Source organism: Zootoca vivipara, chromosome 3 (assembly GCF_963506605.1).
Source record: "Zootoca vivipara chromosome 3, rZooViv1.1, whole genome shotgun sequence".
Taxonomy (NCBI): Eukaryota; Metazoa; Chordata; class Lepidosauria; order Squamata; family Lacertidae; genus Zootoca; species Zootoca vivipara.
The window spans coordinates 119,916,864-119,938,393 of NC_083278.1; the positions used below are offsets into that span (position 1 = coordinate 119,916,864).

General features: G+C 55.0%; 1 protein-coding gene across 2 annotated transcripts; it reads left to right on the forward strand.

Moving 5' to 3' along the window:
* The first annotated feature begins 700 nt into the window (after positions 1-700).
* EMILIN1 (elastin microfibril interfacer 1) lies at positions 701-20,916 on the forward strand. Of its 2 annotated transcripts, none has more exons than XM_060273233.1 (8): positions 701-1,306; positions 7,253-7,378; positions 10,113-10,315; positions 12,191-14,191; positions 15,240-15,347; positions 16,566-16,583; positions 18,009-18,143; positions 19,666-20,916. In XM_060273233.1, exons 1-8 carry the CDS (start codon positions 1,116-1,118, stop codon positions 19,998-20,000), a joined length of 3,117 nt encoding a protein of 1,038 aa, XP_060129216.1. In that variant the 5' UTR covers positions 701-1,115; the 3' UTR covers positions 20,001-20,916. The 2 variants fall into 2 exon arrangements, with proteins under 2 accessions (XP_060129216.1, XP_060129217.1); XM_060273234.1 differs by having other exon boundaries at positions 10,116-10,315.
* The last annotated feature ends 614 nt before the right edge of the window (positions 20,917-21,530 follow it).

A 21,530-nucleotide genomic window follows, 5' to 3' on the forward strand; every position in this document is an offset into this window, starting at 1 on the left:
GGGCTACCTAACCTCACAGGCAGAAGACTGGTCTTTCTGGGGAATGGGGGTGGTGGTGGTTGGTTGGTTGCTGAGCCTCCTGGCAGGCTGAGCCGGGTCATGTGCAGCTTCTCCCGCGGGCCTCCGAGGTCCCCCGTGGAACGACCTCTGCCTTTCTCTGCCTCCGGTGGCCTCGTGGACTTCGCGCCTGTCGGGGCTGGCGTCGCGGGAGTGCCTGGCTGGACAGGCGTGGGACGGACGGAGGTTATTTCAGGGCCGGGGTCTTGGCCCCGAGGGATCGATGTGGATGAAAGAGATCCCAGAAGCGATCTTGGCGGGCAGGAACCAGGCGGGGGAGCGGGAGCGGTGTCTCCCCCGTCTAAAAAACAAAGGCTTCCCTGTCTCAAACGTGACATACACCCCTTGGGACCGTCCAGACGGATTGCTGCCTGGCAACTCTCCTGGCTAGTGACGTGGGACGACTGGGGTGGGACGGGGGCCAGGAATCCACCCGGTGCAGTGGCGGGGCAGCCCCCGACGGGGCCCCCGCGGCGTGGTGGGTCCGTGACCAGCCGCCCCGTCGCAGGCACATCTCTCGGTAGCCGCGCCGCGCGTCCTCCCGGGGGCCGTGCGGGCTGGCTGCGGGCCCGCTCCCGTCCCCTCCCCGCGCCTCCTCCTCCCCACCCCCTCCTATTCCCGTCCCCGACAGTAACGAGAAGCAGATGTCGGCAGCCGCAGCGAGGAGGGAGCGGAGCGGAGGGGGCGGCCCGAAGGAGCGGCCGAAACTCCCCTCCTGGTGGTGGCCGGGCGCTGGCTGGCGAGGCTAGGGGGGGCTAGCTGGGGGGCTAGCCAAGGCCAGCCCGGGCCGAGAGAGCGAGCGGGGAAGCCCACGATGGGGCGGGCGGGCGGGGGCAGCGGGGCGCGGGGGCCCAGGCCGGCCAGGCAGGAAGTCGGGGGGAGTGAGTGAGCCAGCCTGCTCGCCTGGCGAAGTTCGCGAAGCTGTCATTGCGCGTCCAGGCGGAGCCCAGAGCGAGCGCAGCAGCCAGGAAGGAGTCCCGGCCGGACTGCCGTCGGGGGCCCCCGCCATGCGCAGCTGACCGCTCCCTCCCTGGGACCCCCAAGCACCAGGCGCCGTGATGACCGGCCCCGGGGCCGCCGCGTGGCTCTGGCTCTGCCTCTGGTGGGGCCTGCTGGCCGGGCCGGCGGGGGCCATGAACTACCCGCCCCGCTACAGCCTCTACACGGGCGCCGGCCTGCCGTTCGCCGCGCAGGTCCAAAGCGCCGGGCAGGCAGCCAACGGAGGGGCGCGCGTGGCCAGTCGCCACAGGTAAGCCGGCGCGCAGAGGGAGAGAGAAGCAGGCCAGGGGCGCATCTAGACCCGCGTTGCCTGCACTGGCTGGCAGCCGCGCTCGCCTAGGAATTCCCGGGGTTCTTCTGCATGCCAAGCAGGCGCTCTCCCCTGAGCCGCCAAGAGGGCGAGCCAGGGGCGCAAGGGGCTGGAAGTCCCAGACCAGCTCGGGGGGCGGGAAGACAGAGCAGGGCGGGCGAGCGAGGGGCTTCTTTCCCGCTCTGCCTCCCACCAACATCCTACTGAAGTGGAGAAGAGAAGGGAAGGGAAGCGGGGCGCCCCCCCCCCTAGCTCCAGCCAGGGGCTCTGGAAGGCCTTGTGCTGCCAAGGGGATGGGGGGGGGCTCTATGGGGCGGGCTGGTGCCAACAGGCCATGAAGAGATGGGGGGGGAAGGGGAAGAGCCCCCGGCCGGGCTCCTCCCTGGCCCTCCCGCCGGGTGGTGGGGGATGGGCTGAGGGTGCTGGGCCGGGCGGGGCGTGTCCATGGGGACTTGGGACGTGGCTGCTTCGTTCGGAGTCCGGGCAGGGGACGGCGGGCCTCGGGGCGCTTGGCCGGGGGGGGAGGGGTGTGTGAGACTCCCTGTGGGAGAGGCGAAGCGAAGCGAAGGTTTGGGTGGGTGCCAGGCTTGGGAGAAGGGGGGTTGTCGGGAAAGCCAGTCTGGGGGGGGGCACGTGGGGCACGTTGCAAGTCTGAGGCTGCAGCCCCAACAGCCGGAGCAGCAGCAGCATCGCCTTAGGGGAGATAGGAAAAGCAACAAGGGAGGGGGCAAAAGAGGGGCTCCTCTCTGTAGGCACCTCCTTCACACCCCCCTCGGTCTTTCTTAGTACTCCGGGAGATTCCCAGACCAACCCAGGTGCAGGGAAGGGAGGGTCTTTCCCAGATTCCTCCTAGCCAGGCCCCTCCTCGTGGGCAGGTTTTGGGGCTCCCGAGATTATTGATTCGCAACGGGATGCGAGGCAGCTCTTCAGACCCTCCAAGTACCGCTGCCGCAACAGGTAAAACCAACCAGGAATAGGACCAGGAGGACCACCCGATCCCTTGCTCCCCTGTCAGATCGCTGAGATCTCCAGGGGAGTCACTGCTAGTTCTGTCCCACCCCCACCCCCTGCCATGGCTCCGGTGCAGGGTTTGTGTTCACCGGGAATTGTATTCCTGTTGAGGTCAAACTCTCCCTGTTGAACTTCTGCCACCTATTGAGGACGTCTAAAAAACAAATAAATCCAGCAGGCATTTTAATTGAAGCCTGCCTTTATAGTTTTACTTTTTTGATGTTGCATTTCTTGCCCTCTGCTTTGAGACAATTTCAGCTAAGCAGTATAAATTGTTGAAAAGGAATGAAGCGAGTCCAACAATGTTAGGAGGTTGTGCGCAGCCTTGACACCAAAATAGCATAGTATCTGAAGAAGTATGCATGCACACGAAAGATCATACCTATGACAAACTTAGTTGGTCTCTAAGGTGCTACTGGAAGGATTTTTTATTTTTATTTTGACTGCGTCAGACCAACACGACCTGTAACCAAAATAGCAGCTACCGTAGCTAGACGGAAGTCGAACACTGTTTCAGATCCCAAAGATTTGGCAGAGCCGAGGGGCTTGAACCGTCCTCCAGAAATCCCCAGAGGATGAGGGCGATACCTCCGGGGGCGCCTGGCAGACCCCCCCTCCCAATGGAGAAAGAGAGTCAGAGACACAGGCAGGCTGGGTTGAGGCTTGCGAGGGGCTGCCCCACCCGCGAAATGAAACCCCTCCCGTTGTGGCTGCGGTGCAGGAAACGCACTCTGCACACCCTCAGAGGCGCCTCCTGTGATTATTCCACACGGAAAGCCTTCAGGGGCCGAGCGAGGCCTGGCTCACCCAGTCAAAAATGCTGGAAACGGGACTTCCTGTGAGAGAGCAGCCGGGAAGGTGAGGAGGTGAAACCAGCAAATATTAACCAGCTGCAGGGATTGGAAGCTTGAATGTTGGCTCAGATCAGGGTCAGCTAGGAAGGGCTGGAGGCAATTCCTCTGGCCTCTTCCCCCGCCCCCCGCCCATCCCAAGCAGGTCACCCTCCTTGATCAAAGGTCCCTGGACAAGGGAGACCAAGGCAGGCAGGAAAGGACTCCTGGACACAACAGCCCCAATTCTGCCAGCACCCAGCCGTGACCGAGTGGTGCCTGGTGCCCATTGGGACTGGGGGGGGGGGGAGAGGTGGAGAGGCCAATGGTGGGCGGAGCCTGGACCAATGAGAGGCGGGGCCAAACTCATCCTAGCTTTGACCCCATGCTCTTCATCCATGCTGATTTTTAGGCGGGCCAAAATGAGGCGGAGGAGGAAGCTGAGGGGCCAGGGCCACCCACTGGGTGGCTTGTGAGAACCATTGTGGTGCAGAGCGTCTGAGACCAGGACCTGGGGGAAGACAAGGGAAGGGTTTGAGTCCTCACTCAGCCACGGAGCTCACTGGACCTTGTGGGCCAGCCCCTCCCTCTCTCAGCCTCGCCTTCCTCACAGGGTTGTTGTGGGGATTAAATGAGAAGAGGGAGAACTAAGGATCTCGAAGCTCCTTGGAGAGAAAAAAAGATGATCTATATAAGTGCAGAAAGAAAGAGCAGGCAGGAGCTGGCGGGGGGGCAGGTGGGGAAGCGCCCCATTCCCCCTATGGACCAGCCCCCCCCCCACTGACTGCAGTTGTGCATGGAGGGAGGGAGGGGCTGACCATGGAGCAATGCCAGACAAAAGCCACCACCATCTCTTGGAGAGAAGCAAAGGGAGATTCCCAGCTGAAGCCACACCACATCCTCTGTTTCTCAAGAGCCTGATCATCTCCCAGAAACTGGAGCTGGTTGGAGACGCCTTCCTTGCTCCCGTGGGACAAACCCTTCTAAGCAACGTCCCAGGCTGTCTCATTGAGCACAATCCTTTGGGGCCTGCTCTCTGGAGAACTTCCCCTCTGATGCCTCTGCCCCATCCTTGCCCCTCCTCCCCTCCGCTCAGTACCCTTCTCATCTTGCGGCACCTCATCAGGCCAATGGTCCACCTAGCCCAGCGTCCTGTTCTCACAGTGGCCAGCCAGATGCCTGTAGCCATAGGAAACCTGTAAGCAGGATTGGAGCACAAGAGAGGCATTCTCCCCTCTTGTGGTTTCCAGCAACTGGGATTCAGAAGCATTGCTGCTTTTGACTGTGGCTGATATCCCTTAATAGTCCTCTCCTCCTCCTCCATGAATTTGTCTCATCCTCTTTTAAAGCCATCCAAGCCACCTCTGCTTCCTGTGGGAGGGAGTTCCACTGTTTAACTCTGTACTGCATGAAGGAGGACTTTATTTGGCCTGTCCTGAATCTTCCAACCTTCAGCTTCATTGAACATCTATGAGTTCTAGCATTAGGAAAGAGGGAGGAAAAAACCCTTTCTCTTTCTAATTATTTAATTTAGACAGGGAGGGCTTGATCCAGAGTTCAGGACCAAGAAGTCATTTTTTGCCATGAATCAGCTGGTCGGTTCCGAAGCCTTCATGTCTGGCTTGAGTTTAGCAAGTTGAAAGAGGCATCCAAGAGGCTTGTTGTTGTGCATTTGGTCCATCTTCTTTAGAATGAGCCTGTTGCATGTGGTCAAATAGACTTTGCAAGTTTTGGAATTAAGACCAGAACCTCCTGGAACTCTTTGGCCACAGGCAATGTTGGGAAGAGAGTCCTGTGCCGTGAGACACCACCCTTCTTCCATGCTCCCATCAGCTCTCTAAAAAACTGTCGCTTATTTTCATCCTAGCAGCAACTAAGGTAAAGGTAAAGGGGCCCCTGACCATCAGGTCCAGTCGTGTCCGACTCTGGGGTTGCGGTGCTCATCTCGCTCTATAGGCCGAGGGAGCTGGCGTATAGCTTCCAGGTCATGTGGCCAGCATGACAAAGCCGCTTCTGGTGAACCAGAGCAGCGCACGGAAACGCCGTTTACCTTCCCACTGTAGCGGTACCTATTTATCTACTTGCACTTTGACGTGCTTTCGAACTGCTAGGTTGGCAGGAGCTGGGACCGAGACGGGAGCTCACCCTGTCGCAGGGATTCGAACCGCCGACCTTCTGATCAGCAAGCCCTAGACTCTGTGGTTTAACCCACAGTGCCAACTTCTAAAGTTTAAGTCACTGTGTGGTCGGAATTAAGAGCCACCTAATGAAACTGTTCTGATGTCCTTGTCCAATGCGGGGTGGGTGGGTCGGGCCAAATGTCCCTTGGGGTCTCTTCCAACTCTACAATTCTATAATTGCATAATTAGTGTTGAAGCAACAGAAGATGGCAAATGTAGGTTGAGAGAAAAAGCCTTCTCAGACCTTCCCACCCAATTGTCTCTTGCCCATTTGGAAAAAAAAGCAAGCCACAGCAATCAGCTCTTGGCCATTCAGATGCAAAAGAACGGGGGGGGGGGGGGAGAGGGGTTTAGAGTTGGGATTTGTTGAAGGAAAGGAAGGCAGGACTAGCCCACCTCCTCTGGCCCATAGAGAGGACTTGGGTGAAAACAGTGGGGGGGGGAGGGGCAACAGGCTGTCCTGGACCACATCAGCTCCAAGGCATCTCTCCACTGGTGTCTGAATACTAGTTGCTGAGGGTCATGGGAGCTGCTGTTGCTATATGCTTGCATCCTGCTTAAGGCTGTAGTTTAAACCACAGAGCTTGCCGGGCTTGCCGATCAGAAGGTTGGCGGTTCGAATCCCCATGACTGAGCTCCCGTCACTCTGTCCCAGCTTCTGCCAACCTAGCAGTTCGAAAGCACACCAGTGCAAGTAGATAAATAGGTACCGCTCTGGCGGGAAGGTAAATGGCATTTCCGTGCACTCTGGTTTCCATCACAGTATCCTGTTGCGCCAGAAGCGGTTTAGTCCTGCTGGCCACATGATCAGGAAAGCTTTCTGAGCGCTGCAACCCCATAGTCACCTTTGACTGCACTTAAGCGTACCTTTTTACTTGAGGGCTTTGGAAGTTTGGGTGTCCGGGATTCCTTAGCTGCAATTCCTGCATTGCGGTGGGTGGACTAGAGGTGGCCCTTGGGGGTCCCTTCCAACTCTGCAATTCTATTATTCGACGGTGTTCTAAGCTTGGTGGCACATCTGAAGCCCTGAATGCCAATGTTGGTGGGTGTGGAGACTAGCTAAGCATGGGAACAGGGAGGGACCAGACGTGGGTTTTCATGGCCAGGATGTGGCTCTGCTGAGGTGTTTCCTAGTCCAGGAGAGCACACCACCAAGGCGCCAGCCTTTGGCTGACCTCCCTTCCCTCCTGGCCTGAGCCACTGGAATTTGATTTCCGAAAAAAGAGCTTGTGGTTCTTTGCCCTGCCTCCAAGCCTCCAGGAGCAGCTCAGTTCTACCATCCCAAGTGGGTTGGAGTAAACGGGTTAACCTGTGGAACTCCCTCCCACAGGAGGCAGGGAGGGCCACTGACCTGGATGGCTTTAAAAGAGACATGTTTGTGGGGTTGTCAGCATCACAACTATGCTTTGCCTCCAGATGATTCTGAATGCCTGGAAACCGCAGGAGGGGAAAAGTGACACTTTTGTGCTCAGATCCTGCTTGCGTGTGTTCCGGGGGGCACCTGGTTGGCCACTGCGAGAAGAGGATGCTGAGCTAGGTGGGCCATGGGCCTGATCCACCAGAGTGACACTTCTGTTCTTCCGTTTTTCTGCTCTCTGTGGGCAGGGTGGGGTTTGAGAGCAGAACACACTCTGCATGCATGCAGAGAACCTCTTGGAGGGCGAAGCCTTGGCACCAACCCTGCAGCTTCTGGTGCCCTGGCTCCTTTTCATCCTGCAACAGAGGCCTTCCTGGAATGCGGAGGTCTGGGGTGGGGCTTGCTCTGGGTCTGCTGCTGTGAGCTGGACTGGAAGCCATGTGGGGCAAGGGGGTCTAACCTAGTGCTTTCTGCAACCAGTCTCTTTCTCTCTCTCTCTCTGCTGCAGGAACTGGTGTGCTTACGTGGTCTCTCGCAGCGTGAGCTGCGTCGTGGAGGACGGCGTGGACACCTACGTCAAGCCAGATTACCAGCCGTGCGCCTGGGGGCAGCTCCAGTGCCCCCGCGTCATCACGTGAGTGTGGGGGGGCAGCCCCTTCCCAGAGGAAGCAGAATCGGAGGGGGGGCACCGAGGGCTGGTGGTGCGTTGCTGCTGCTGGCTGCCTGGGTGGGGCACTGCGGGGTCACGGCCTCCGTGGGCAGATGGGGTGGAGTAGTGGCGGATGCCTGTGGCTGCTGCCTGGCACGTGCCCAGCCCATCAAGGGAAGAGGCTGCCCAGCGGGAGCCAGATGGCCCAGGCCTGTGGGGAGGGGGTTGCCTGCCCCCTGGTGGGCATCTTCAGGACTGCAAGAGGATGTGCTCCTTCAGCTGCCCAAGAGAGGCAGGTGGGTCTGCCAGCCAGTGCCTGCAGAGGGAGTCTCTGGCCTTCTCCTCTGCTGTGCTGATTCGGAGGGCCAAGTGTCCGGCCCCTCCAGTAACCTTCTCAATGGGACCAGCTCTACAGAGACTCTTCCTCTTGAACTGGCAGGGCGACTGGGAAGGAAAGCTCTGTTCCTAAACCTCTTTGGGAGGAGAAAAGGATCAGGAGTGAAACTCTACAGAAATTAGACATCTGGGCCAAAGCAAAAAAGATGAATTTTAACAAGGAGAAATGTAAAGTACTACACTTGGGCAAAAAAAAAATGAAAGGCACGAATACAGGATGGGTGACACCTGGCTTGAGAGCAGTACATGTGAAAAGGACCTAGAAGTCTTGGTAGACCACAAACTTGACATGAGTCAGCAGTGTGATGCAGCAGCTAAAAAAGCCAATGCAATTCTGGGCTGCATCAATAGGAGTATAGCATCTAGATCAAGGGAAGTAATAGTACCACTGTATTCTGCTCTGGTCAGACCTCACCTGGAGTACTGTGTCCAGTTCTGGGCACCACAGTTCAAGAAGGATACTGACAAGCTGGAACGTGTCCAGAAGAGGGCAACCAAAATGGTCAAAGGCCTGGAAACGATGCCTTATGAGGAACGGCTTAGGGAGCTGGGTATGTTTAGCCTGGAGAAGAGAAGGTTGAGGGGTGATATGATAGCCATGTTCAAATATATAAAAGGTTGTCATATAGAGGAGGGAGAAAGGTTGTTTTCTGCTGCTCCAGAGAAGCGGACACGGAGCAATGGATTCAAGCTACAAGAAAGAAGATTCCACCTAAACATTAGAAAGAACTTCCTTACAGTAAGAGCTGTTCGACAGTGGAATTTGCTGCCAAGGAGTGTGGTGGAGTCTCCTTCTTTGGAGGTCTTTAAGCAGAGGCTTGACAGCCATCTGTCAGGAATGCTTTGATGGTGTTTCCTGCTTGGCAGGGGGTTGGACTGGATGGCCCTTGTGGTCTCTTCCAACTCTATGATTCTATGATTCTATGATCCAGGTTGGAGTCCCTGAGACAGTTGGATGTTGTCTTGTACGCCAAGCGGGTGCCCAGCGTCTCGCTCTGCTTTCCTTTGGACCCCATCAGTGAGGCCAAGAGGGGGGTCTTGTTGTCTGGGCAGCCCAGGACCTCCACACAATGCCCAGGCTTGCATCCCAGGGAGGTCCCTTCAGTGCTTCCAATGCAGTGATTTTACTTCACCCCCAGAGGTATACTCCATTGTCTCTCAAGACAGATGGAGGCCCACTAGACCAGACCAAAAGCAGGGGTGCCCAGACTTTTTTCAAAGAGGGCCAGATTTAATGAAGTGAACATGCGTGAGGGCTGACCAAAGTTGTAAGTTGTTGTTGAGCTTTTTTTAGGATTGAAGTTGTTTTTTAGGATTTCACCCCAGGACATATACTGCCACGGGGGCTGGATTAAATCAACCAACGGGCCAGATTAGGCCCCCGAAACGGACTTTGGACATGCCTGGAGTAATAGAACTGTAGAACTGGAAGATGTGGGAATGTTGTGGATAGTAGGAGAGGATCTATTGATTGAATATTATCCTTCCTCACTCATGCTAGTGAGCTGGTAGCAGAGTATGTTCCCCTGTATATGGCAGGAAGCTAGTTGGTAGATTTGTTAGAATCTCATTGAGTTAAGCAACCCAGTCTGGCTTGTCCAGACTGAATTGATCCTGGTAAATTCCCCTTTTATTCCCTCTTAAAAAGAATAAGGACACAACAGTCTTCTCTTCAAAGTAACAAGACGTTTACTTGCACCCAGTTCACAGTATGATCCTGAAGGCAGGCTCTAGCTTGTAGTTACAGAAGAGAGTGTGAGTTTATCCCATATGGGGATTGAGCCCATGCGCTGCTGGCGGAGAGCCAGCAGACAGCAAAAGAGCATCAAGAGAGCGGCATCAAGACCAGCCCTTTTATGGGGTCTGCCAGGGTCACGCCCATCTACCTGGTCACACGCAGGGGGAGGATGCTCCAGACCAGGTGTGACAGGAAGTCCTTCTGGCTGGAGCAACATCCCCCGTGTGTCCTCTCTGGGCAAACAGGAAATGTTGTCCTTGACTGCTTTCTGTGATGTTACATCCAACGGAAGGGACCTCCAAAGGTCATGGAGCCCAACCCCCTGCAATGCAGGAACCACCATTAAAGCATCTGTGGCAGGTGGCCACTCAATCTCTGCTTTAAAACCTCCAATGATTTCTATAATTGTAGAGTTGGAAGGGACCCCAAGAGTCACCCACTCCAACCCCCTGAAGAATCCCTAACTGTCAGCTCTCTGAAACACTTGCTCCTTGGCCTGGGCATGTGGCTGGAACTCAGGGCACCCCTCCCCCCCAGTCCCAGTCCCAGTCCTGGTTATCAGGTGCTTTTCTTTCTCCCAACCAGCAGGTACCGAAGCTTCGTTCGCCCTCGCTACAAGGTGGCCTACAAGACTGTCTCGGACATGGAGTGGCGCTGCTGCCCCGGCTACTCGGGTGACGACTGTGCCGAAGGCGGGATGCCACCCACCACCCCCCGCCCACGTACTCAGCCTGTCCGTCCCAACCTCTCCGGCTTCAGCAACACGCTCAGCGGTCTGGGCGGAGAAGGTACCCCGGGGAGGATCCAGGGGGGAAGATGCTCTGCCACCTCAACCCAGGAGGCCGAGGCGGGGGGCTGGACCCACACATCTCCCCCACCTCTGCAGGCCAAGTCACCAATGTCACAATGCCAAACCTGGTGGCACGAGATACACACACACACACACACACACACACACACACACACAAAATTTTTTTTTTAAAAAAAGCCTTCCAGGAGCACCTTAGAGACCAACTAAGTTTGTCATTGGTATGAGCTTTCGTGTGCATGCACACTTCTTCAGATACACTGGAAACAGAAGTCTTCAGACCCTTATATACAGTGAGAAGATGGGGAGGGGTATTATTCAGAAGGGTGGTGAGAATGGGTGATTGGCTGATAGGTGTGGTAAACCTGTTGACGACTGTTAATGACTGCAATTGGTCTTACAGGAAAAAGCAAGGGGTGAGATGGCTAAAAATAGCTTTATCATGTATATTCAGACCAGGTCTCTCCATGGTTTTAAGTTTGGTAATAAGTTGCAATTCACCAACTTCTCTTTCCAGTCTATTTCTGAAATTATTTTGTAATAAGACAGCTACTTTGAGATCTTGTATCTATGTCAGACCAACACAGCTACCTACTAGTGTGTGTGTGTGTGTGTGTGTGTGTGTGTGTGTGTGTGTGTGTGTGTATAGATAGATAGATAGATAGATAGATAGATAGATGATAGATGATAGATAGATAGATAGATAGATAGATAGATAGATAGATAGATAGAGATAGATAGATAGATAGATAGATAGATAGATAGATAGATAGATAGATAGATCGATCGATAGATAGATGAATGAGAGAGAATTCCTGATGCAGAGCTTTAAGTTTGGGGCAAGTACTCTTTGGTGAGAGAAGCCCATCTCTTAGACCTTTAAAATATGCCCTTTAATGCAAGTTCCAAAGTTCCCCTCTCCCTCCAGCAAAGGAAAAAGACCACACACTTGTTAAGTTAAAAATGGTCAGGTTCCTGTGCTTCAGACAAGTTGCACAGGCAGGAAAAATTAGCTGTTAGAAAGTGGTGAAAGTTCCTAAATTATTGGCATCGGAACTGAAGAGTGGCTTGTGAGAGCCATGCGGTCTAAGCTGGAGCAACCAACTCAAACCTCTTCGCAAGCAGACTGTCAGAACAATAGGTTTGATTAGCCATAAGGGAAATGGAACTAGCTAAGCCTGACAGGACACCTTGCTCTATGGTATTAAACACCTTCATGCCTTAATTAGACTTAAGCATGTTGGTTATGTGAGGCTGGCCAACTCTTGGGTGATTTAAGCTCATAACCTCAGCCTTGGAGGTTAGCTTTGAAAGAGGCATGGAGTAAATTCGGTCCGTGGAGCTGAGTCCAATTTTGTCTCTATTCTCCTGATCCAGGCGTTTCCATTCCTGCACATTCTCAAAGCGTCTTTGCAAGACCTTAGATGGGAGCTCACCAGCAGCTCAGGATCAGCATAGTGCAGCTTAGAATCCTAGAATCCTAGAGTTGGAAGAGACCACAAGGGCCATCCAGTCCAACCCCCTGCCAAGCAGGAAACACCATCAAAGCATTCTTGACATATGCCTGTCAAGCCTCTGCTTAAAGACCTCCAAAGAAGGAGACTCCACCACACTTCTCGGTAGCAAATTCCACTGCCGAACAGCTCTTACTGTCAGGAAGTTCTTCCTAATGTTGAGGTGGAATCTTCTTTCTTGAAGTTTGAATCCATTGCTTAGCTTAGTTCCCTTGCATAGACTAGAGGGTCTGATTCCCTGCTGTGTGGAGCAGCTGCTTTGCCAGATGACAGACCTGGACAGAGTGGAGGTGTCCTGATGTGGTTCTCTTCTCTTCTCTCTCTCTCCTCTCCTCTCCCAGGGCACAGGGACTCCGAGAAGGTCAAACAGCTGGAAGAAAAAGTCCAGCGCCTGAGCAAACAGCTGCAGGACCTGCAGTCCACCATGGAGACCAGCAATACCAAGCTGGCCGAGGACGTCCGCAGGGCTGTGGAGTCCTCCTTGAATGGCAAGCAGCCGGCGGACGCAGCCGCCCACCCGGAAATGAAGGAGACCCTCAACGAGATCCAGCGCCACCTGCAGCGCCTAGACAACCGCATCTCCAACCACGAGAACGGGCAGGGGGTGGCGGCGCAGGGAGGCGGGACAGACGTCCACGGCGAGGTCCTGCGGGAGGTGGAGCGGACCATCCACGAAACCTGCTCCTCCTGCGTGACAGGTGTCCACGAGCTGCGGCAGCAGCGGGAGGAGGACCAGGACCGCATGCGGGCTCTGGAGAAGTTGGTGGCCTCCGTGGACCAGCGGAACCGGGATGCCGTGGACGCCGTCCGGCAACACGTGAGCCGCCTGGGCTCCCAGCCACCCGAGGATTGCTGCGCCCGGGCGGAGAGCAGGGTGAGCGGCCTGGAGCGGCGCCTCGACGGGGTGACGGAGGCCCTCTCCGGCCTCAGTGAGCACCTGGCTGGGCGGAGGACACCCCCGCCCCCTCCGTGGAGCGTGGATCGGCGCATGACGGAGGTGGAGAGCCGCGTCAACACCACGCAGCGCAGCCTGGAGGAGCACTTTGGGGACCTGCAGGTCATGCTGGAAGGGGCGGACGAGCGGCTGCGCCGTGCCGAGGGCCAGCTGGACTCGGCCTTCTCCCGCCTGAACGACTTCCAGAGCCACGTGGGGCGGGCGCTGGCCAACCTGTCGAGGGACGTGGGCGCCCTGAAGGACAGCAGCCTGCAGCAGCAGGGGGCCCTGGAGCGGGTGCACAGCACGGCCCATGCCTGCACGCAGGTCTGTGCCCCTGCGGGCAACCAGGACTCTCAGATCAGCACCATCCTGAGCGACCTGGAGAGGAGGCTGCTCGACACCGAGGGACAGCTGCGCATTCTGGGCAGCAACCTCCACCAGCTGGACATCTCGGGGAAGCTGCGCAGCCTGCAGGGTCTGGTGGGCTCCCACAGCGACGCCCTCAGCAGGCTGGCAGGGGAGGTTGGCGAGCTGGAGAACCGCGTGGTGGTCTCCGTCAGTGCCGGGCCCCCTGAGCTGGTGCTGCAGGCCAACCGTACCCGGCAGCGTCTGGAGGAGCTGGAGAAGGAGTTCCGGGGGCTAGAGCAGCTCTCCTGCGGACAGGAGTGCGCTGAGCTGCGCGAGGAGGTGGGCCAGCTGCGGTCCGAGGTGGAGGTCTGCCAGGCTGCCTGCCAGCCTCCCGGCCAGCGCCCTAACCTGGGCAGCGGCGGCGGCAAGGAAGCAGGGGACGCCTCCCGGCCGCTGGACGGCTTCAGCGTGATCGGGGGCAGCTCCAGCGTCCACCTGCAGTCCTTGCAGGGCAAGCTGTCGGAGGTCATCCTGGGCTTCAGCTCCCTGAACGAGACGCTGGCTGGGCTGCAGGCCACCGTGGAGAAGCACCAGACCGACATCCACGAACTGGGCACCACCAAGGACCACATCATCGCCGAGATCAACCGGGTGCAGCAGGAGGTGACGGAGCACGTCAGCGAGAGCGACGAGCGCTTCCAGGTGCTGGGCCGCGAGGTGGAGCGCTTTGGGGGCGCCCTACGCGTGGAGGCCTCCGACTGCCGGCGGGCTTCCGGGGGGCTGGCGGAGAGGCTGGCCAAGCTGGAGGGGGCGTGCGAGAGGCTGGACACGGTCTCCGGGAGCCTGCGCAAGATCAAGGAGGGGCTGGACAAGCACGTCTCGGCCCTGTGGGGCTGCCTGCGGGACGTGAACGGGACTCTGCAGACCCACGGAGCCCTCCTGGACAAGATCCACGGCAGCCAGCTGGGCACCATCCACCGCCGGCTCAGCACCCTCAACGGCTCTCTCCAGACCTTGCAGGGGCAGCTGCATGGCCTCACCCTGCAAGACCTCACAGGTACAGACTCTGGGGCAGACCGGGTGGGGGGGCAGGTATGGGAATGTTCAGGGATGGAGAGAATATATTATTGGATTATTTCCTATTCCAACTTGTGTTAACAAATTTCACAATTTAGCAGAGTAACATTCCCCTTTTAAAGTCACACAGCGTATGCGTTGCTCAGGCTCGCTAAAGCCTCTATAATAATATTGTCCTGGTATTTCCCCCTTTAGTCCCTCATAAAAGATAAGACACGCAAAAGATAAGGCAAGATAAGGGAGCTGGGTATGTTTAGCCTGGAGAAGAGAAGGTTAAGGGGTGATATGATAGCCATGTTCAAATATATCAAAGGATGTCATATGGAGGAGGGAGAAAGGTTGTTTTCTGCTGCTCCAGAGAAGCGGACACGGAGCAATGGATTCAAACTACAAGAAAGAAGATTCCACCTAAACATTAGGAAGAACTTCCTGACAGTAAGAGCTGTTTGGCAGTGGAATTTGCTACCAAGGAGTGTGGTGGAGTCTCCTTCTTTGGAGGTCTTTAAGCAGAGGCTTGACAGGCATATGTCAAGAATGCTTTGATGGTGTTTCCTGCTTGGCAGGGGGTTGGACTGGATGGCCCTTGTGGTCTCTTCCAACTCTATGATTCTATGATTCTATGACACAGTCTTCTATAAAAGTATAAAAAGAGTTTGCTCCCTCACATTCTGTTCACAACAGGATCCCAGAAGGCAGACTTAGCTTAGAATAAGGAACATACACCTGGAAACTATCCCATAAGGAGATAGCTCCTTTGACCTCTCTCAAGAGAGCATTTCTGGCTAAGCAGATGTTGCTTCTTTGGCAAACGAAGTCAGAGAGAGAGAGATGGCGGCCAGCCCAATGCTTTTGTGTTACCTGCACAGGTGAGGCCACGCCCACCTCTAGTCACATGCAGAGGAAAACTGGCTGGTCTAGACATCCCCTTCTATGTCCATTTGACTGCTCTTGTGTTTCACATCCCACAGCAGGTGGGGCCTCTTGCCTCTGTCTCTGCCTAGACATCTAATGTTCTTCTCCATCCACAGGACCTCCAGGGCCCCCTGGACCGGAGGGCCCCATGGGGAAGCAGGGGGCCATAGGCCCAGTTGGGCCCCCTGGCAAGGACGGAAGGACCGGCCCTGTGGGGCCTCCAGGTGAGCAGCTGGCCAGGCTGAGTTTTTGTATCCTGATGTCTGACAGTGGAGCACCAAGATGACCCTCTGGGCTCCTTCCAACTCTACTGTCCTATGGTTCTGTGCCTACCTCGGAAGGGGGTTGGACTAGATGACCTTTGGGAATCCCTTCCAACTCTACAATTTGGGGGTTGCTTGGCTTCCCGGAGCCTATTGTGCCCCAACAACCCCCTTTCCTTGCCCTGGGAGCACCAGGGGATCGGGGCCTTTGGAAGGTCACAAGAGTCTCCCCAGAACAATTAACCCTCCATGTGCTGCAGTGGGTGGCGCCCTCTCCTGGACAGAGGGGGTGGTGCACTGGGAGGGGATCCCCTTCCCTGCCCCATTTGAGACTGTGAGCTGTGTGAGTGGCAGCTGCCAACCCCACAGCCACCCCTCCACAAGAGGCCTTTTCCACCACCTCAGGTGTGCACACCTGCCTGGCTGACCACACACGACCCCCCCCCCCTGTCTCCCTTCTGGAGAGCACCCAGTCTTGTCTCGAGGGAGTTGGTCATTCATTAATACCTCCAGTCCTGCTTGTTGCAGACGCAGGAGAGGGCCTTCTTGGTGGTGGCTCCTAGGCATCTTAGGAACTCCCTGCCTTGAGAAGTTAGACTGGCTCCCTCCTTGCTGTCTTTCCACCGGCAGCTAAAGACTCCCTTATTCCAACAGGCATTTGGGAACTGACTATTTTATTTTATTTCTAAAGGAAAGGGCTTGTAATAGTGCCAGACTGTTTTTACCATATTTCCCTAAATATAAGCCTCAACCCCCCCCCCCCAAATTCCAACCATGAAAAGTTTAAAAGTGTGGCTTATATTTGCAACCTTACCAGGAGCAAGGAAGGGAGCAGCTTATATTCAAGGGCTTTTTCTTTTTTTCCTACTCCCCTCCAATTTTAAAGGTGCAGCTTATATTTGGGTGTGGCTTATATTCAGGACAATATTATCTGTATCTTAAGAGATTTGTTTTCATTCTGTTAGGGTTTGATTACTTTTAAACAATGACCCATGATATGTTTGATAGCTTTGCATCTCTTAACTGTGTCTTAATTTGTGCAAGCCGCCTTGAATCCTGGCCCGGGTTCAAAGGCGGGATCTGAATAAATAGAATAACACTAATAGCAATTAATTAATTAACAAGTGGGATGGGGATGACCCCTCCCACCTCTCACCCGTCTTCCCTTGTCTCTTGCAGGTCTCCCCGGAGAACAAGGTAATGACCGCGCACAGCTGCGAGGGCTGGGGGGGGGCAGGGGTGTTCCTGTCCACTCCAGCGGGGGGGGGGGGAGGAACTGGTGTCCTCCCAGTGCCACTGGGTTCCAGCATCTCCAGCGGCCAGCACGGCCAGTCATCTAATCCTGCTTCCACATACCCTGTTCCCTCCTCTGTGGGGAAGCTAGATTCCAGGCAGTGTCTGTGTGTGTGTGGGGGGGGTGAGCCTTGGGACTCCAGGCAGCTCCTTAAAGGGAGCTCAGGACTACCCAGCAATAGCTCCCCAGGGAGGCGAACGGGGGTCTTTGCCCTCTGGAGAGATCAGGGGATGAAGCTGGGCTGTGCAACACCATTGCCCTCCCAAAGAGCTTGCGAAAAGGCCCTTGGGTGGATCTACACAGACAGAAAAAACACACTCTAAATAAGTCAGAATTTAAATCATTAAAACAAAAAGGGAGAAAGATTGTTTTCTGCTGCTCCAGAGAAGCAGACATGGAGCAATGGATTCAAACTTCAAGAAAGAAGATTCCACCTAAACATTAGGAAGAACTTCCTGACAGTAAGAGCTGTTCGGCAGTGGAATTTGCTCCCAAAGAGTGTGGTGGAGTCTCCTTCTTTGGAGGTCTTTAAGCAGAGGCTTGACAGGCATATGTCAAGAATGCTTTGATGGTGTTTCCTGCTCGGCAGGGGGTTGGACTGGATGGCCCTTGTGGTCTCTTCCAACTCTATGATTCTATTAAAAGAAAAGGAAAAACACTATGGAAGAACGCTTAGATTTTTTTTTTTGCTCTCCAGCACCATCTTGGTGTTGCAGGTTTATAACACATTCAAAATGCTGTTTTTTGACTAATGTGGCTGAGTCCCCAGGTCCCTGCTATGAGGAGCAGCTGGACAGCTGGACAGGCCTGGGTGGAAGTGTCCGGGTTTATTTAGTTATTTATTTCATAAAATTATAAATTGCTTGATTGTTTTTTTAAAAATCACATCAAATAGGTTTACAAAAAAGACAAAGCAATAAAATTATCCTAAGGAATATTAATGGCAGTCATTTAAGACATCTGGAAAGTTAAAATAAAAACAGACTAAAAACAGGATTGCGTCAACTTTCTAAACATCTGGGCAGGCTTGTCTAAGCAAGGATGTTTTTAGCAGGCGCCAAAAAGAGTCGCGTGAAGGCGCCAACCTGATGTCAAGAGGCAGGGAGTTCCGAAGTGCAGGTGGTGCCCCACTAAGAGACTGAATTCGTACAAATGCAGAACAGGTGTTATGTGGGAAGCAGGAACATACAGAGTGAGTTGCCAGCACAGAAGCCAGCCAGTTCTTGAGAGCCAGTTATTGTGGGTGGTCAATGCAGGGAGAAAGGGAGAAGTCCCTGAAAGTTTTTCTGTCCCCCCCCCCCCGCCCCCTTCTCCCTGTCCACTTGCAGGCCTGCCTGGGCCACCTGGATCGACGCCCAAGGTCTCCTTCACTGCAGCACTGACCGCCCGCCACGTGGAGACGGGGACCATAGCCTTCGACCGGGTGCTGCTGAACGACGGGGACTCCTACGACCCGAAATCTGGTCAGTGAGGGGCTGAGAAATGAGGGAAGGAGAAGAAGGGGCTTGGGGTGGGAGAGCCTCAGAAAGACAGGTGTGTGGGAATGCTCAGGGTGGCGGGAGAGGATATATTCCTTATTAATATCCTTCCTAACTTGCGCTAGCAAGTTCCTTTACTTAGCAGAGTTTACATTCCCCTTTTACAAGCACAGCAGATAGAGCTGGCTGCAGGCTCATGTGAGCTTCTCACTATTATACAATTCAGTCTGTCTCAGACTGAATTGTACGTTCCTGGTAAGTTCCCTTGAATCCCTCTTGAAATAATAAAGACGCCACAATCTTACTCAAAGTCAATAAAAAGAAGTTTATGTACACCAGTCCACAGGTGGATCCCTGAAGGCAGGCTTAGTTACAAATACAGTGGGACCTCGGATTAAGAACTTAATTCGTTCTGGAGGTCCGTTCTGAACCTGAAACTGTTCTTAACCTGAGGTACCACTTTGGCTAATGGGACTCCCCCTGCTGCTGCACTGCCGCCGCCGCCGCCCTATTTCTGCTCTCATCCGGAAGCAAATTTCTTAACCCGAGGTACTATTTCTGGGTTAGCAGAGTCTGTAACCTGAAGCGCCTGTAACCCGAGGCACTTCACCACGTCCTTTTGACAGTCACCCAGGTGATCCCAGTGTGGGATGGAACATCACTGAAGCAGTCAAATACAGCATTTCCTGTTTGCCCAGAGTGGACACACAGGGGATTGTTGCTGCAACCAGGAGGACTTCCTGTCACACCTGGTCTGGAGCTCCCTCCCCCTGCATGTGACCAGGTAGATGGGCGTGACCTTGGCAGACCCTACAGAAGGGCTGGTCACAAAGCTATCTTCCCTTTCCCGCCTTATCCCATCTTGATGCCTTTTGCTGTCTGCTGGCTCTCAGCCAGCAGCACATGGGCTCACAAGAGGATGAAGCCGCACTTTTCTCTGTAACTAACTACAATCTAAAGCCTGCCTTCAGGACTATACTGTGAACTGAACGTAAGTAAACCTTATCGTTACTTTTAAAAGAATACTGTTATGTCATTATTGTTTTTAAGAGGGAACTAAAGGGGATTTGCCAGGAACAATCCAATCTGGACAAGCCAGACTGAATTGCTGAACTCAAATGATTCTCACGAATCCATCAACTAGTTTCCTGCAATGAACAAGGAAATGTGTTCTGCTACTAGCTCCCTAGCGTGAGTGAGGAAGGATCATATTTAATCAATATATCCTCTCTTACTATCCTCCACATTCCCACTCCCAGGAGGTGCTCTGGCGTGACCCTGCTGACAAACGAGATATTCCGGGATCCAAACAGAAACTGGAATCTGGTTGGACACTCTGAGAGGACGATGCTGGACTTGATGGGCCACTGGCCTGATCCAGTGGGCTTTTCTAATGTTCTGATGTTCTCAGGGGGCTCCCAAAGCAGGGGAGGGTGCTTTGGGTGGGGTGCAAGGCAGGAGGGAGGACCCAGGCCAGGCACCTGTAACTGGTCTCTCCTCCCCGCAGGAATCTTCACCGCTCCGTTTCCTGGCCGCTACCTGGTCAGCGCCATCCTGACCGGCCACCGGGGGGAGAAGATCGAGGCGGTCCTCTCCCGCTCCAACCAGGCCATCGCCCGCAGCGACTCGGCTGGCTACCAGCCCGAAGGCCTGGAGAACAAGCCGGTGGCTGAGAGCCAGCCCAGCACGGGAGCCCTGGCCGTCTTCACCCTCGTCGTCCCCATGGAGGCTGGAGAAACTCTCTGTGTGGACCTGGTCTCTGGCCGTCTGGCCCGCTCCTCGGATGAGCCACTGACTGTCTTCAGTGCGGCCCTGCTCTACGAGGAGGACTTGGGGGTCTAGTTGGCTTCTGGGCTGGCAAAGGGGGCTTGCTGAAGCGGCGCCTCCGTCCAGTCTGGGAAGGGAGAGCTGAGGATCCCTCCACCCTGCCCTCTTGCAGCCCCAGCCAAGCCTCCCCTCCCCCCACCTCTGGGCCACCCAGGAATTGGGCCAGCACTGCAGGGAGAGTGTTCTTTGCAGCCGCCAGGCTCTCCTCTTGTTGGCACCCTCTGCCCCTTGGCCTCCCTGCCAGCCACGGGGCAGCACAAAGCTTGCAAAGACTCTCTCTCTTCCCAAGGCGCTGCAGGCTGTGGGGAGGAGCGAGTGGGTCCTGAAGGCAGCATTCTGCCCTCTGCCCACTCATCTCCCCAGGCCTGGCGGGGTGTGTGTGTGTGTGCCACTGCTCAGGCCATCAGAAAGTGCCACTTCAATACCAGCTGGATCCGTGGCCCAGTGGGAATGAAAAGGTCCCTTTTGTTATTTATCTGTGTCTGTCGTACCCCAGAGAAAGGACCCCCTCCCTCCCTCCCCCTCCCTCCTCGTGCCACTGCCCTCCACCACCAGCCGGCTTGCCCCCTTGGCTCTCTGTCACAGCTTTGCCACCGCTGGGGCTGCCTCTTCTCGCCACGTCCACTGCAGAGCTGCTCAGATGCCAATGCTATGCCATGCTTGCCATGGATGGGCCAGACACGGGAGCCCCACCGCAAGGAGCCAACACCGCCATTTACGTGAGACAAGGAGGAGAGGCCCCTTTGCAAGACTGGGGGGAGGGAGGAGGAGGGGGTGGTGGGCAGAGGAGGAGGAGGAGGAAGAAGAAGATTAGGAGGAAGGGGCCTCCCTCCAGCCCCGTCTCCTGTGTGGGTCACCCTTCATGTATATGCTGTGTAAAGGCCCAACTCAGCTATCAATATAATTATTGAATAAAGAAACACAACTTTTTTTTTTTATAAAAAAACAACAACCACCAACCACGGCCCTGTGCTTTTCTCTGTCATCCGGGGACCATTCATTCATTCATTCACTGTTTTTATTTCTATGCTGTTTTTCCACACACAAAATGTCACACTTAAATCAGCTACGACAAAGAAAGCAGGAGTGCGTTTCAAAGCCAAACGATGCAAACATCTGTTTCATAACAACATAGCAAAACAACACACTGCCAAATGTAACAACATATGAAAAAAGGCATTTCCGTACCAGAAAGATAACAAGATTGCATAAACTACACACCCAAGAGCAAAAATAACAAGGAGGCTTTGCAGTTCTGCGTTGGGCCTTGAGATGAGCAGCCCTGCCCTGCCCTGAGGCTGCTCACTGCAGCCCCTCCTGCAGCAACTGGCACTGAGGCTTCCAAGGACCGGGGGGGGGGGTTGTGTGTGTCTCCCTTGCACCTCAAAAGGGCACCACCTCCCTCAGCCACCGCTGCCACCGTCCTCCATCTGGAACCATCCGTGCCACGTGGTGTTTTACAGAGCAACACGAGTCGAAACCCGGGACTCTGCTACACTAGTAAAGAAAAAACGCTCTACGTGCGTTATAACACTGTGACACCAG

Bases quoted from the DNA above. Each gene is read 5' to 3' on its own strand.
- EMILIN1 (XM_060273233.1), top strand. From the start codon at position 1,116: ATGACCGGCCCCGGGGCCGCCGCGTGGCTCTGGCTCTGCCTCTGGTGG. The intron at 7,379-10,112 runs GTGAGTGTGGGG...TCTCCCAACCAG, and splicing joins CAGTGCCCCCGCGTCATCAC to CAGGTACCGAAGCTTCGTTC. The intron at 10,316-12,190 runs GTACCCCGGGGA...CTCCTCTCCCAG, and splicing joins CAGCGGTCTGGGCGGAGAAG to GGCACAGGGACTCCGAGAAG.